At 43.3% G+C, this 18108-nt stretch overlaps 1 protein-coding gene across 1 annotated transcript in view; it reads right to left on the reverse strand.

Annotated features, from left to right (window-relative positions):
* Positions 1–18108, reverse strand: part of LOC124286278 (potassium channel subfamily T member 2-like) — a 79505-nt gene that overhangs the window by 34929 nt on the left and 26468 nt on the right. The window contains exons 3-5 of the mRNA XM_046722636.1: positions 6817–6899; positions 6191–6287; positions 4957–5043 (exon numbers count right to left, since the gene is read on the reverse strand). Coding sequence (XP_046578592.1) covers positions 4957–5043; positions 6191–6287; positions 6817–6899 — 267 coding nt within the window. The remainder of the gene's footprint in view (positions 1–4956; positions 5044–6190; positions 6288–6816; positions 6900–18108) is intronic.

Raw genomic sequence — 18108 nt, forward strand, 5'->3', positions numbered from 1 at the left:
AGCAGCAGCCCACCTATCAACACACTGAGCGGGTGTGAATCCCAGCCAGAATTGTGTCTGCAACTGGTGCAGGAATTCGCTTTCGCCGAGGCGATCCCTGACAGCGGCCAAGCCACCCACTGAATCCTGGGATTGGTGGAAGCTCCGTTCTGGGATAGGAGGGCGGTCGAAAAGGTGTTAGAACAGGAAGCTGAGCCAGAAACATGAGAATTACGGAAACCAGCGTTGTGCCGACCAAAGGGGTGCCAGAAGCACAAGTAGCCGAGCTGGTTGTGCGGTCAGCTGTGACAGGACCCTGGAATCAGTGGTATTGGGGGCATACAGTACCCCTGTCCGTCCAATCGAGCTGAAAGGCGCGTTGGCTAGCATAAAACACAGGATTTGGTTCGTCACCCCAGACGCAAACAGATCCACCTGGAACGACCGAACAACTGGGAGATAATCCCGAATATCTCCCGGTCGAGCATCCACTCGTGTGTGGGCTAGTATATGCCGTGAGAGTGCATCTGCACGGACGTTGTCTACCCGGGAGATAAACAGGCCAAAACCGAATGCTGAACTGATCGCACCACAGTAGAAACTGCCACGCCTCCTGAAGGGCCGACGGAGACACTGTGCCGCCTTGCTTGAGAATGGAAGACATGGCCGTTTGATTGTCCATTTCTAGGCGAACCACGCGGCCCTGCACCAACCCGGAAGCACTCGAACACCCTGCAGACTGCTCTCTCAGTTCTCAGAGGCTGAGTGCTCGCCCAGGACCCCCAAACCTGTGAGGGAGGCGTCCGTCTGAACTGAGAGGGAAGGTGTTGGGGTGTCGAGGGGGATCCCCTGGACAAATTCCTGGCGTCCGGTCCACCATGCGCCAAGTGAGGAATTAACCACTGGGGCGTTGTGAGAATAATCTCGTAGCTCTGTGAGTGGGACCACAGCTGAGCTGGCGCTTGCTGAACTGGTCGCATCCTCAGGCAGCGCCGCATAAAACCCGTCCACTGTGCGCGCCATGTTGCCTAGCAGCGAAGTCATGTTAGGGCTGGCGCATTGGGCGACTGGAGAAACTGTGTAACAGTCCTCTGGACTTTGGCGATGCGGTCGAGCAAGGGAAACAATCCCCTAGCTCCATGTTGAATCTGGCCCCAGGAATATCAGATCCCTGCGCCGGAGCGAGGTCTGATTTCTTGAGGTTGATAATCCAGCCCAGTGACACCAGAGTATCCATCACGCACAGTGTGGAGGCTCTGCTTAACTGAGGACCTAAGGCCCTGAAGCCAATGCGTCTAGATACGGGTGGCGACACCTGCCCTGAGACCTGGCTAACTGAGCTGGGATTAGCATAAGTTTGGTGAACACCCTTGGCGCCCGTGGAGATGCGAGAGGGAGCCGCACGAAACTGATAACCGCGTCCGTCGAAGGAGAACGGAGGTACTTCTTGAACTTCGGGGTGCAATGGAACATGGAGGTATCGTCTTTGAGATCGATTGACATAAGCCAATCCCCTGTCTCGGCGGAGGAGATCACTGACCTGAGTGTCTCCATCCTGAAAGAGCGGCACCTCCAGTAACTGGTTCAACCCTCTGAGATTCAGAATGGGTCTGAACCCTCCGTCCCTTTGGTCACTAGGAAGTAGGTGGAATAAAACCCCTCTCCTTGTTGACCCACAGGAACCACCTTGATGGCTGCCTTGTTCAGTAAGGACTGAACCCGGGACAGAAGGCGTCCGCCTTGTCGGCGGGGAGGAGCGGCACAGGCGTGTGCCGAACCCCGGAGAAAGGGACGGAGGATCTCACCTCCACTGTGGCAAATGGCCATCCCTGAGCGTGGACAGGACCCAGGGATTTGAGGTGGCTGCCTCCCACTCCCGAAGGAATAGGGACAACCGGCCGCCGACAGGGACGTGTGGCATGAGGCAGTGCACCCCCACAGTCGGCAAGTCTCCGCTTGCGTGAGTGGGGGGCAATAAGGGTTCTGGGGAAGTGATCAGTGGGAAGCCGGGGCTGGCTTCCCCTTGCCCCGAAAAGGCTGCTGAGCTTGAGCAGGCCTGCCCTTGCCTCTTGCGCGCCTGCTCCGCTTGGACTGCAAAGGGGCAGTCCACTTTGCAGCGTCCTTCGCCGGGGCAGAAGGATAAGCGGAAGCGAGCGGGGAAGGCCGGTGGCGAGGAGCGGAGGGTTGCTCCAACAAAGGCTTAGAGTCTTTGAAGGTAGAAACAGCCTCCGCGGCCTCCCGTACAACCTGCAATGCCCCAGGGAACAGGGAAGATCCCATGGTATAGGGCAATGACAGGAGCGCCTGTTGCGTGGCCGGTGAATACCGCGCCACAGACAACCACAGGCGGCGCAGGCCCATCACGGCACCCATCATCTGACTGGCACAGCACCTAATGCTATCCCGAGCCAGATGTGAGTGTACCCCGTGAGCTGCAGCTGAGCACTGGCGTCCACCCGACAAGACAGGTAGGCTGAGTGGACCGCCAGCTTTAATTGCTGGGCTGCGCACCGGTAGCACTCCTCGAAGGACCGATGCGCAGACTTCAGCGTAAAGGGAATTAGTAGGAAAAGGGGAGGCGCCTGCCCTGCCTGGCGAGGCCAAGGGGAAGGCGAGGGCGATCCCCAAAGTAGCGGCCTTAAAGAGACACTTTCGTCCACCACTGGCGGCTCGAAGCGCCTCCTCTCCCAACTGGTACCTCCTGCCAGCGTCCGGGCAGATCAAATCTCGGCGAGAACCAGTCAAGAGAGGATTTACCACCTCACCTACCAGTGATGGTAGAATCGCGGGGCGCCTCGGAGACCTTGGTAGGTAAGCGAAAGCCTCCCGGGGAGCCGAAACTCCGCGGGGAGTCGGGCCTGTGTTGGAGCGGCCACCTGGGGCAGGGCCCGGCAATTTTTCCCGCACCTGCCTCAGAGGCGGAGCCAAAGGAGTACGGCACTCCCGCCTCCGACTCCTCCCTCCCTCCATCGTCCTCCATGTCCACCTCGGCATAATCCTCGGCAGCCGTACTCTCATACTCCTGAGAGACCGCCGAGGATACACCAGAGGCTGAACCTGAAAGACCATAAAGGTCAAGAGAGCCAGAAGCAGCGAAGTCGCCCAGCCGGGCAGGGAACTTCGCCCAAGTCGCCGAGGCGCGAGGAGGAACCTGCCGCGACAGGCCTCCCGGGCAACCCAGACTGGCTGCCAGGCGCCGAGGTGTCCCCGAGCTGGGCAGTGCCGAGGCGACTGCCAGTCAGGGCACCAGGCGAAGCCAGGGGCAACCCTGCATCGCCGGCGCCAGCCACCTGTGAAGCCGGACCTACGCCCGTAAGCGAGGCCGCCACTAGGTGCCGAGGCAGCTATCTCCCGCGGCCTAAGCGGGATCAAGCTGCCCAGGGGGCGGCGTTCCCGAGCGAAGCTTCGGGCGCAGCCAACCCCCAGATGCGTCAGATCCACCCCCCGACCGGCGTGGTGAGCTCCTTCACGGAACCCATCCAGCGCCCGTGTCGATGAGAGATTTCACTGGCGCCATCTGTTCCTGGAAAGAAAGTGGTTAGTGATTCAAGCGGGCACAACTGGTGCCCGACACAACAGAGGTAGAGACAGGAGCAGGTTGAGGTTTGGTATTAGATGCCTCCTTGGAACCTTTAGCTCTTTTGGGAGCTGGCTCCATTATGGGAGGCGGCTCCCGTAGACCCTTTTTTGTGTGTGAGCGGCTTGGGCCGGGGATCCTGTGCCCAGATATCACCCCGCCGAATCAGGTTGCTGTAAAACAGCTGATCCACTTTCGAAGGCTCTAATCGTTTGAGGCGTAAAAGTGGCACATGCCACACACCCCTCTTCCTCATGCTCAGTTTGGGTGAGGCAGCGTAAAGCACACCTCGTGTGTGTGTCCCTGACAGGAATGGCAGCGAGGGCCACGAAGTACAGGATTTAAACTGCAACAAGTAAACAAACCTGTGCAGCAATCAACCCCATACACACAGACATATATGAAAAACACGCATGGGCTGACACAACTAATCGCGACAGCGTAGCATACAGTTGACAATAACCATAATCGCGCACTGACATAACTTCAACTTCGACTTATTATCGTAAGATAGAAAATGCAAGCAGTGGAAGCGCCCTACATGTAACCACATATACGTAAAATTACTAACACCACCTGTAACATTGAAAAACCACACGGGAAACCAATGAACAGTGATGCTAAGCGAAGGGACCTGGCAGCGCCATCTTGGCGCGCCACTCCGGGCGAGCCGACGCGACAGGTACCAAGTTACAACTAAAATTATGAATGAAAAAGGTTCAGAACAAGCCTTCAAATCGCCCATGCAGGGAAAAAAAGAGAACCATACATACAGTTGCTGTTTCTGACCCACTCATAATTCTCGCCCGGGAAAAGAAAACTTTCTAATGCGGACCCACGTCTTGTCGAGGAAGCGACCATGGAAAGTGAGAGTGCGAGGTTCACGGTCCTAGAGTTACCTGCTCTTGGCTGTAGGGGCCAGAGGGCCCTGTAAGGGTGGTCTCACAAGACAAAGCGTAGTTTTTGTTTTGTAAATATTTTATTCAAATATTGTTACAACTGTAAAGTAGGGATTTTAAATGGACATTTAAATGCTTATAAGTACCCCAAGGAGGAATATATATAAAAAGAATCTTCACTTTAGCAAGCTCAACTAATAATGATTCACTAAAATCTCATAAAAATGAAACCAAGAACTATGTTGGGGCTGGTAGTCTCTAAAGTCATTGCAAAGACTGGCGCTGAATTTTTTTCTTGTATTTACCCTTACCGATATCTGACATGACAATGCGAAGGGAAAGATGGGGACGATTCAGTACATGAAAACAGGATCATGGAATGATTACTTTCCTGTGTTGCTGTTCTACCACCTACCATGCTGACAGGACTATATGACACTCAGTTTACATGTTGTTACATGCCAGTTCCTGTCTGCTGTACCACCAGTAGGGGAAACTCACCAGTTGATGTTTGTGGAGGAAAACAGCATTTCCCCCTGCTCCTCCTCGGTGTTGTTGTTCTGTTTACAGGGAGCAGGTCGGCCATTGCTGGGAACACATGAAGACATAAATAGTGACAGCACTACAGATGATGACAGTGTAAGGTGACATCCAGTATTTTCAGATTTACTTTTTAAAACGATACAAGTGTTTCGAAATACTTGCATTACCTGAAGACTGACAAACTGATTACATCACCATACATTTCCAGTGTGATACCGCTACCTTTAATCTGAAGAGATGTATGCCTACTACAACCTCTTATCAGAATAAAGTACCTTGCCTCTAAGTCTAATGACTTAGGTAAAAAATTTGAGGTAAAAAAACAATGTCTAGTGCAAGAAGATTTAAAAACCCAACCAAACCTGCACCTTACGCTTCCAGAATTAAAACCAGGAAGACCCTGGCTTGAGGAAGTCATATATACTATATCATACAAAATATATTATATAAAATATCATCTAATCTGGCTTTGGAAAATACAAGTCCCATGCAAGATAAATATGAGAAGAAAAAGTCCCATGCTACCTTAATAGGAAAGTCAAATGCACTTCCATGTTATTGACCTCACTGACCTTCTAAAGTTTGGCCAATAACATCCTTGATCATTTCCAGATGTAGAACTACATTTACAATGGCCATCCTGGTGACCTTGGCCACCATGAGGGTGCTATGTAACATTTTCATCCAAATGAAGTAAATCTTTTGGAGCCAGAGTGAACATAAATCCTCTCTGTGTGTATGATCCTGAGAGTGGAACTGATGTCAGATGCCATTTGCAAGTATTTCAGTACCATTCAAACTGGCAATCCATCAAACAAAACCAACTGTGATGTAAACAAGTGGAATCATATCTGCTGCTGTCACTGTGATTGGTCCTCAATCAACATTCTTAGATCCAATTGACCCTTTCTGATCTAAGATCCCACCCAAGGAAGACACGTACCATGTTTTATTGACCTACAGTAAATCCTTCTCAAGCATATCTTAGGCCTTCTTGAGGATGACCTCGACTCTTGACATGACATATCGATGTGTCAAAGCACATTCCTGGGCTATAAAGTTTTCTTTATTTGCTTTTTGTCCAATGCTGCACTCTGCACTGTAAGTGGTGTGTAAATAATCGAGTCTGGACGAGACAATCCAGTGATTAACATCATGAAAACAAGCTGTGCGAGCCAGCTGAGTTACCTACCATGAGTACAGCGATGTGTCATCCAGGTGAACCCGCACGATGTAGATGAGGCATATCACACAGCGGATGATCAGATCAAAGAATGTACTGGCTAGACCTGAAACACAGCAAGCAATAAATATCTGTAGCACTAAGATGCCTTGTCAAAGCAAAGCAAAGTCTTTTCTTATGTGAAGTGCAGCAATGTTAAATCTGAAATGTGTGTTTAATTTTATTCTATGGGTCCTGTGAATTTTCAATGGGTCAGGCAGACATCTGAAGCATACAGGACCCAATGTCCTGTTACTTTGAAACACCATTCGTGAACACTGGACAATGTGTGGACAAGATGTGCAGGACTAGGTTTTGTTCAGCATCAAAACCTACAGAACATTAGCAGAAGTTACATATGAGATCAAATCTCACTTTGTCTAGAAATAGTAGATATACAACTGTGGTTTCTATAACAACAAAATGACTTTTTGCAGTGTAATCTTGAATGAAATTTACACAACTAAAGCACCTATATATATTTATAGCCAATAGTATCTCTTTTGATTTTTCAAAATCAAAACATAATGCATCTCTTTCACCATGTTAATAAATCATAAATACAGTACAACCTAGACGACAAATCGGACACCTACGTGATGAAGAGTTTCGGATCAGGAGTCTCCGCAACCTCCCTCTGATGGATAACTCATGGGTGAAAAACTTGACTGGCGCGATCCTGGAATAAATAATAACCATAGCTAATGCAGGCGACAGGTAATCAGATAACATATCAAGACATACCTTGTGACATCTGATACGAGACAACTATCTCATAAAACATGCCCTGAACATCTCATGCCAGTCAAATATCTCATACAACAACTGGTGAAGGTCCGGGTTAGAATGAACCTTCAGTAACCCATGCTTGTCGTGAGAGGCGAGTAATGGTATCAGGTGGTCAGGCTTGCTGACTTGGTTGACATATAGAGAATCTCACCCAAGTGTCTTCTGATATCAATTATATCAACACGAGTTGATAAAGTTACAAATATCCGAGGCTTGCCGAGGATATTTTTACTTTATCAACGAGTGTTGATATATTTGATATCAGAAGACACGAGGGTGAGATTCTATTTATCATCCAAAATCACTCTTCATTAATTTTCAATGAAAAATGTACATCTCTGAACATGGTACTGCCATTAGACTTGCAGTGCAGCGATGTCATAGCATTGTGACGTCATCAAGTACATGACGTCATAGCATTGTCAGGGCATTGTACAAAATCTACTGTCAAAACGATATCTCCTAGGAGATATCGTTTGATCTCACACAAGCGATATCTCCTGTGGAACACAGTTTTGGATGATAAATGTCATCGGTTCCCAATTGCACAGATCGATGCTCATGCTGTTGATCCCTGGATTGTCTGGTCCAGACTCTATTATTTACAGACCGCAGCCATATAGCTGGAATATTGCTGAACAAGGCGTAAAACTAAACTCACTCACTCACTCATACAACATGCCCTGAACATCTCATACCAGTGAAATATCTCATACAACATGCCCTGAACAGCTCATACCAGTCAAATATCTCAATCTGGCTGCATATCATTGAAAACATAATGGAGCCCATACATAATATATGCACAGAGGCCATTTAAACTGGCTGACTGTATCCTGATGACAACAGAGAAAGGGGCAGATCATGCTGATATCCATACCATATTCACAATAATAATCTCCCTGAGTACTAAGAAAATTGACAAAGGAAAGTTGCAGTTACCACACACAATTTATATCTGTTTTCAGAGATATCGTAGTGTACAAACTAGTTTAAACTCCTGTGAAACTTGAATTTATGATAATAGTGACAAGGCTATCATGTACTAATTCTGTGTTGCTGCTTGCTGTGAAAATAATGTATCATACCCAAGACAATATGTTCAGTGATGTAAATATTCTGTTTTTCTTTTGGGTACATTTAAAGATTACTTTAGACAAGTTTAGAACTTGGTCCGGGGGCACTTATTGGAGCTGAACACCTATTATAGCAAACACTTCATAACTTTGTCTTACATAACTAAATGTCCTACAAGCCTCCAATAGAATACGACAAACTGTACCAAACACCACACATGAACGTTGTATCTGTTTTATTCAACTGATCAAAGCAAACCTGTGCCAGTCATCAGGGTCAAAGCTTGGGTCATCTTCATCGTCACTTTCAGACTGCCACCCAAGGTCGATTCTTTCACAGACAGGAATCTGCTCAAAGTCCATTGCTGTAAGAAAAAAACTTTGATTTAACGAAAACTAGTCACATCCATCAGAGCGATCTTACAGTGAGTCACAACGACCTGGCTTTACTGCACACACAATACTGCGTCCTATATCATAACATATAAGGAAAGCAAAAGGAAAGTCTGTTTAAATCATAAACAAGCATGAACACTGACTTTACCTAACATCGGAAACAGCACACCTGAATGCAACCTTTGACATATCAAACAGGAGCCTGGATACGTTGCATTGCTGCTTTGTTTCTCAGTTATCCTTGAACAACACTGGGTTAGATCTAATCAATCCTGACTGCCACAAATGTAACATCGGACTCAGTATATCTTCAAAGCAATGCATTTAAGGGCTGCGTTTTTGTCAAATGGTACATCTGACTTAACTTGAAAGACTTTTGAGGTGGTTATGTTACGCATATCTGAAACAAAATGCTTCAGTGCAGAAAATGTAAGTAAACTTGAATTTCTTGTCACATTATCTTCAACTTTCTGTTTAAATCTGTAGTCATAACTCATGGGCACCACAGTAAGTCATAATGGGCACTGGTATATTAAATCATCTTGACTAATGCAACGGTATATTGAATCATCTAGATTATAATGCACTGGTATATTAAATCATCTTCATTAATGCACTGGTATATTAAATCATCTTGATTAATGCACCGGCATATTAAATCATCTTGATTAATGCACTGGCATATTAAATCATTTTGACTAATGCAACGGTATATTGAATCATCTAGATTATAATGCACTGGTATATTAAATCATCTTGATTAATGCACTGGTATATTAAATCATCTTGATTAATGCACCGGCATATTAAATCATCTTGATTAATGCACTGGTACATTAAATCATCTTGACTAATGCAATTATTAAATCATCTTGATTAATGCACTGGTATATTAATCTTGATTAATGCACTGGTATATTAAAATGGTATATTAAATCATCTTAACTAATGCAAGGGTATATCATATCATCTTGATTAATGCACTGGTATATTAAATCATCTTGATTAATGCACTGGTATATTACATCATCTTGATTAATGCATTGGTATATTAAATCATCTTGATTAATGCACCGGCATATTAAATAATCTTGATTAATGCACTGGTATATTACATCATCTTGATTAATGCACTGGTATATTAAATCATCTTGATTAATGCACTGGTATATTAAATCATCTTGATTAATGCACTGGTATATTAAATCATCTTGATTAATGCACTGGTATATTAAATCATCTTGATTAATGCACTGGTATATTAAATCATCTTGATTAATGCACTGGTATATTAAATCATCTTGATTAATGCACTGGCATATTAAATCATCTTGATTAATGCACTGGTACATTAAATCATCTTGATTAATGCACCGATACATCAAATCACCTTGATTAATGCACTGGCATAATAAATCACCTTGATTAATGCACTGGCATAATAAATCACCTTGATTAATGCACCTATACATCAAATCATCTTGATTAATGCACTGATACATCAAATCATCTTGATTAATGCACTGGCATATTAAATCATCTAAATTATTGCACTGGTATATTAAGTCACCTTGAAAAAATGCACTGGCATAATAAATCACCTTGATTAATGCACTGGCATAATAAATCACCTTGATTAATGCACTGGCATAATAAATCACCTTGATTAATGCACTGGTATATCAAATCGTCTTGATTAATGCACTGATACATCAAATCATTTTGATTAATGCACTGGCATATTAAATCATCTAGATTAATGCACTGGTATATTACGTCACCTTGAAAAAATGCACTGGCAGAATAAATCATCTCGGTAATATATGTTCATGTTTCTACTGTCTACTATCCAAACATAGGATCAAAAGAAATCTCACAGATCATATATATGAGGTCACAAATGCCTCACAATCTACTGCAGGATAGGGACAGAAGTATGTATTGCAAACAGTTCAGCCAGATCTTATCTCTATGTTTCATAATATTACAGGACAGAATGAAATATCATTACATCTCCAGAATGTTCCACCTTTGATGATGACAATGGCAAACAATTGTGCTATATTCTCATTTCTTCAAAGAAGTATAATTCTGATATCAGTTCAGTAGTTACAATGGGGATCTATGTTTGGTTTGTTTGCTGCTTCACACAACACTCAGCAATAGTCCAGTCGTATGAGGTGAGGTGAGGTGAGGTGAGGTGAGGTGAGGTGAGGTGAGGTGAAATCGGGTTTAACGTCGTGCTTGAGAAAATTTCGCTCATATGACGACGTGCATGCGTGTGTATGTGTATGTGCGGCTGCTTGTACTAGCCCAGACTTAAGCTGGTTTTATAGTGCTAGCCCACTGAGATACCATGCCGCAGTCAAGCATGAATACCCCACTCAGACACATTATACTGACTCTGAGCCGACCAGTCCTTGTTGTACCCATTAATGCTGAGCGCGCCAGGCAGGGACCAACAAGTACCATATTTTAACGTCTTTTGGTATGACGCGGCCGGGGATCGAACCCGTGACCTTCCGCTCTCCGGGCGGACGCTCTAACTACTACACCACGGAGGCGGTCTCCAGTCGTATGAAGGTGACCTGTAAATATGGGACCAAACAACCCAGTGATTTACATCATGAGTATCTGTCTACATCTACACATATGGGTTAAGATGATATGGATTAACCATATCACAAAGCCAGACCATCCAATCCTGTTAATCGCCTCAAATAAACTTCGATCCTTGGGGGTCTAACATAGGACGCAAGTTATTTGGAACTGAGCTCACATATTCTTATCTTTACTGAAAGATGTGATGTGAGTCTGATATTTCTGTCAGTGTGGCTTTGATAAAGCTTCTGTAAACATACTTATAATATCTATCATGTAGGGGTGGTGGGGTAGCCTAGTGGTTAAAGTGTTTGCTCGTCACGCCAATGACCCGGGTTCCATTCCCCACCAAAAGTATTTCTGGTGCCCCCCACCGTGATATTGCTGGAATATGGCTAAACGCAGCACAAAACAAAACTCACTCACTATTATGCAACAGAAATTCATTATTTTCCAAAACATAGAAACTTACATGCTCATGGTGAAATATAGAAAATATTTTTTATTTACTGATATGTTTTGAAACCTCATCAACTTTTTCATGGTAATGGTCATGTGACTAAGCTGCCTTCATCTGTATTGATTCTTATTTACATCTTTATCATTTCACACACAGGAAACATAAAACAGCAATGGAAGACTTCTAGGCAAAAAGGGTCCTACCTACATTTAACAAACAATATTATCATCATTAATAATGATAATAATTTAAGCTGTGTGATGGACATTGCAGAGATGCCAACCCTAATTTAGCCCAATTAGCATGATTAGTATTTTGGCCAAAAACTGATGCAAAAATTAGTATATTTTGGCAAAAATTAGTGTTAACCTTTCCAAAGAATTTTCATATTTAACACAGAATACATAGATATTCCAAGAACTTGTTATTAACATTGTACTCACCTAAATCACTAGTAAGTATCCACATATTGCTTGATACTGAATAAAATGTGGTTGCAATTTATTGTGTATGGTACTTATGCTATTAATAATTTAATTTAATGTAATTTTTTTTTAAATTCATATATTTTTACTGCTATTGTAGTCGTGTATTTTGTGTTGTTTTTTCATAATGAATACGACAAAACGAGTTGGCATCTCTGACATTGACATATATTCAACCTTTATCTGAAATAATGTAATGATTATAATGAAAGCGATATATTTTCAAATGTGAGATCAGATATTGAGGAAGTTTCAACCCATTTTTTAATGTTCATCACCCAGTGAATATAGAATTTTGTGGAAATTACCTACAAATTAAGTCATGACATCACAGGAACATACATGTAGTACAACCAGGGCATTAGCATATGTTTCAAAAAGATACAACAGGAGCAGTAAAATCTCCCCTCTCTGCTAACCCAACCAGCATACCCCTTCCCCATCACCACCCCAGAAAACTTACAATCCAACTGCCCCTTAGTAATGGCTACAAAGTCCTTTCAAGTAACAGATTCATATCAGCATATATACTCACAAAGTCATAAGTGGAGATGGTGATCATAAATATAGCCACAAGTGATAGCAGTATTTGTCAGGTCTATCAGAAAGTTCCTGATATAAATTCCTCACTGCACACAAATCTAACCTCTTCAACCCAACCGTTATTGCTGTAAGCATAACAAAAGGTCCCTTCAGCAACACTGCCCTGACATTGTGCAAGGTAATTTATTCACCCTAAGTATGTTGTCTGAAGGTAATGGACAGGGGCACAGGTGGCCTGGGATAGAGTCAGCCTCTCCAGGGTCAGCTGACATAACTTCACGGGTTACCTGAGATTTTCAAAACACCTGGAATGTAACCTGTTGGCTTGTAACAGAACACTGACGAGCTATTCTTGCCATTGGTAATACCTACACTACATTGAAAAAGTTTTACTTTGGCCAGTTTCATATTCCTGATTAAACAACTTTCACTTGAAGTAAACTCCTAATGCTACAAAAATATTCATTGTATTTATAAGTAATTTTTAAGGACATAGTACATTAATTGTGCTGAAATGGTATGAAAAACTGTAAAGTAATCTGATGGTATGGATATCATTCTTTCCATCAACCAACTAGGTGGGGTAGCCTAGTGGTTAAAGCGTTGGCTCATCACGCCAACCCGGGTTCGATTCCCCACATGGGCACAATGTGTGAAGCCCATTTCTGGTGTCCCCAAAAGTGATATTACTGGAATATTGCTAAAAGCGGCGTAAAACTAAACTCGCCGGGTCGGTCTTTCCATCAACCCATACATCACTGACTTGTGTTTGTCACTTTCCAAGTTTTGTTTATCACATAGCAAGCCAAGCAGCTGAGTTACATATCACACTGTGACAGGGATATTGTACAGCCCAAGGCCCTACAGTAGTAGTCAGCTGCGGAAGGTGTGTCACTGCTGCCTCTAGACATCACCTGAAGTTTAACATTATATGCTGAACCACTACTTCAGACAACAGGATCCTGAATAACAAGTTTTGCCTATTTGCGACCAGATGTTGATGAGATTTACTCTTTGGCAAAAGAGATAATTTAATGACATACACACCTGTTCGTATAAAAACTGTCAGAATGATAATGGATTTTACATGTTATTATTTACCTTCAAACAATAAAGGTAAAGTTAAACTTATCATGAAAAACACTGCTGCACATTAAATGACCAGGACAGATATTCATTAAAGGTGACAGTTTCTAAAAGCTAAATATATTATTCAAATGGTATCTTTCAAATTGTCACAAGGACACAAAATTAAGCATGCACATGCATTTCTGAAACAATGTACGTACCCCAGTACAGATGCTTTTTCACTGTCATAGCTGAATTTTCCAAATCACATAAAGAAATTCTGGCAATATCCAACAAAGATGCCCCTTAGAATATCACTAATATTCCTTATGTTTTATCACTCTACAGTTTCATCTTGTTCATCCATTCGGTATATGCCACTCAGAAAGTGTGAGATCCTCAGAGTCAGGAGTGTTTCTGTCCACTGACAATCCAGGTCCCATACAAGATGGGGAACAGTGCATACCACCTAAAATCCCCACTTGGCTGGGAGAAAGACACACACATGTTGCTAATGGAGACCAGTTTCACAAAAACCAGTGGCCACACAACAATACAACCCATTCACAAACTGAGTCCAGATTTCATAACTGCTGAATAAGGATGTTGGACAAATTGGAGCATGAACACTGAACGGGAGAAACCTAGCAATCAGATCTTGATCACTGGTGATACTTGCAGTCGGTGTGTTGGGTCAAAAGCCCAACCCTCATCAGCAACAGAAAGAGCCAACCCTCCCTGCATAGGTTAAACATTAAGCAAAGGTAAATGAGACTGGGAGTGATGTCATCTGTCACGGACAGTGACACGGGTGTCGGCATCATGCTGTTTTGTTTTTCCACACTAAACATGCTAAATGTAAATGCCTTGTAAAGTAAGACAAAGTGACCTTGTAAGACAGACATTAATCTTGTCAAAATCCATACAGAGAAAAATGTGATTGTCATATTATCCACACATCACATCACTTAAAATAGGTTTTCAACTAAAACCAGACGATATTGTTATTAAAATACCAGACAAGTTTCACTATTCAATTATAACAGAACCTGCTTCCGAATAGAATGAGCCTTTCAAAATGCATTGCCTAGCACTCATACAGGGGTTTATTTAGCAATTGAATGAAGTGTCCTGTGAATTGGTAATTTTGGAAAAAATTGTAAGTTTGCTCAAAAGAGTCAGTTGAATGTCACTTCCAAATACCCATAGAATTATTTACTTGAAAAATGAATAAGGAAATTTGTGATTAGAAAATTTCTGAATTTTACTGATACCTGCTTCAGAATTTGGGCCAAATATTGGACTTTGTGGTCTAGTTCATTTCTTTAAATAAACACTGATCCATCAGAAGTCCCATTACCACATCTGATACCATGCAGACTTGATCTTGAATAAGAACCTTAGTTAACTGACTGATATGCCCAAACTAGCTTGACTGAGCTTACTTAACTGCTGGCCATGAGTAGGATTGTCCTGACTGATTAGTAGCATATGAGGTTAATAACTTTAAACCTTTTCTCAGTGCTTCCACTTACTACACATTGGAACTATGACACATCATTATGACTGCCAGAAGATGTAAATGGTAAATATTTTTATTTCGTTCAAGCTAAACATACACACAATGAGAACTAGTAAAGAAAGTATTTACTGATTCTAGGAAAACATAAACCAACAAATTTTTAAGTACAGTAACTGCCTCCAAGCAACAGTAATAAAATAGTTTTTATTGGCAGACTCATAACAGCATACATACTCTCTGAGTCAAGAGATAAAAGTCATAAAAACAGTCACAAATGATAGCAGTATTTGTCAACTCCATCAAAAGGTCATGCAAAATTTGCATTGCTCACACACACAAAGTTAAACTCTTCAACTCCAAGTTATTGTTGCATGCGTAACCAAGGAAGCATGTCTAGATAACTCATTGAGGGAACGATCTAGACAACTTTGGAGGAAGCAGGACTAGATAACACCTGATGAAGCAGGTCTAGATAAGTCCTGAGGGAGCAGGTCTAGATAACTCACCGAAGGAGCAGGTCTAGATAACTCACAAGGGAGCAGGTGTAGATAACTCACAAGGGAGCAGGTGTAGATAACTCACAAGGGAGCAGGTTTAGATAACTTAAAAGGGAGCAGGTCTAGATAACTCACTGAAGGAGCACGTCTAGATAAGTCCTGAGGGAGCAGGTCTAGATAACTCACAAGGGATCAGGTCTAGATAACTCACTGAAGGTGTAGGTCTAGATAACTCACAAGGGACCAGGTCTAGATAACTTAAAAGGGAGCAGGTCTAGATAACTCACTGAAGGAGCAGGTCTAGATAAGTCCTGAGGGAGCAGGTATAGATAACTCACAAGGGAGCAGGTCTAGATAACTCACTGAAGTAGCAGGTCTAGATAACTCACGAGGGAGTAGGACTAGATAACTCCAGAGGGAGCATGTCTCGATCACTCGTTGAGGGAGTAGGTCCAGATAACTCACAAGGGAGCAGGTCTAGATAACTTATTGAGGGAGCAGGTCTAGATAACTCGTTGAGGGAGCAGGTCTAGATAACTCGTCGAGGGAGCAGGTCTAGATAACTCAATGAAGGAGCAGGTCTAGATAACTCACAAGGGAGCAGGTCTAGATAACTCACAAGGGACCAGGTCTAGATAACTCACAAGGGACCAGGTCTAGATAACCCGTTGAGGGAGCATGTCTAGATAACTCACATGGGATCAGGTCTAGATAACTCACTGAAGGTGCAGGTCTAGATAACTCACAAGGGAGCAGGTCTAGATAACTCACAAGGGAGCAGGTCTAGATAACTCACTGAAGGAGCAGGTCTAGATAACTTACGAGGGAGCAGGTCTAGATAACTCACAAGGGAGCAGGTCTAGATAACTCACAAGGGACCAGGTCTAGATAACCCGTTGAGGGAGCATGTCTAGATAACTCACATGGGATCAGGTCTAGATATTAACTCTGGAGGGAGCAGGTCTAGATAACACCTGAAGGAGCAGGTCTAGATAACTCGTTGAGGGAGCAGGTCTAGATAACTCACAAGGGAGCAGGTCTAGATAACTCACAAGGGAGCAGGTCTAGATAACTCACTGAAGGAGCAATTCTAGATAACTCACTGAAGGAGCAGGTCTAGATAACTCACAAGGGACAAGGTCTAGATAACTCACAAGGGAGCAGGTCTAGATAACTCACAAGGGAGCAGGTCTAGATAACTCACAAGGGAGCAGGTCTAGATAACTCACGAGGGACCAGGTCTAGATAACTCGTTGAGGGAGCATGTCTAGATAACTCACATGGGATCAGGTCTAGATATTAACTCTGGAGGGAGCAGGTCTAGATAACGCCTGAAGGAGCAGGTCTAGATAACTCATTGAAGTAGCAGGTCTAGATAACTCACGAAGGAGTAGGACTAGATAACTCCAGAGGGAGCATATCTCGATGACTCCTTGAGGGAGTAGGTCCAGATAACTCACAAGGGACGAGGTCTACATAACTCACAAGGGAGCAGGTCTAGATAACTCACAAGGGAGCAGGTCTAGATAATTCTGGAGGGGGCAGGTCTAGGTAACTCTGGAGGGAACATGTCTAGATAACTTCAAAGGGAGCAGGTCTAGATAACTTCAACGGGAGCAGGTCTAGATAACTTCAGAGGGAACAGGTCTAGATAACTTCAGAAAGAGCAGGTCAAGATAACTCATTGAGGGAGCAGGTCTAGATAACTCGCTGAGGGAGCAGGTCTAGATAACTCGCTGAGGGACCAGGTCTAGATAACCCGTTGAGGGAGCAGGTCTAGATAACTCACATGGGATCAGGTCTAGATATTAACTCTGGAGGGAGCAGGTCTAGATAACGCCTGAAGGAGCAGGTCTAGATAACTCACAAGGGAGCAGCAGAGACCCAGATAAGCTGCGTATCCGGGTAAAATACGCATAGAAAATTTCCAATTACGCATTGAAAAATAATTGTTGCGTACCAATTACGCATTTAAAATGTTAGATACACAAAAAGTTTAAAACAAATGTGTACGGAATATATTTATAAAAATCGCTTGTGTAATGAAAAAGACATGGATTGCTATCAAGTTGTACTGTTAGTATAGGACTAGTGTTGTACTGTCAGTATAGGATGAGGGATTTTTTATGAAATCATTTCCATTATATTTAAGTTGGTTTTGATTAGGTATGACATAAGGCAGAACAGACCTGCTTAGTAAACTTACTCAATGACATAATACTCAGGTGAGTAAACTGAAATACACACATATTTGAAAGCAGTGGGTAACGGAAAATGAAATACCCACTCAACATTCATAATACCCACTCCAAAAAAATACTGTGGGTACAGTTACCACATGAGCTAAATCTTATCTGGAGCTCTGGAGCAGGTGTAGATAACTCACAAGGGAGCAGGTCTAGATAACTCACTGAAGGAGCAGGTCTAGTTAACTCACAAGGGAGCAGGTCT

This window comes from Haliotis rubra, unplaced genomic scaffold (genome assembly GCF_003918875.1).
Source record: "Haliotis rubra isolate DU_JTF1 unplaced genomic scaffold, ASM391887v1 Scf38, whole genome shotgun sequence".
Taxonomy (NCBI): domain Eukaryota; kingdom Metazoa; phylum Mollusca; class Gastropoda; order Lepetellida; family Haliotidae; genus Haliotis; species Haliotis rubra.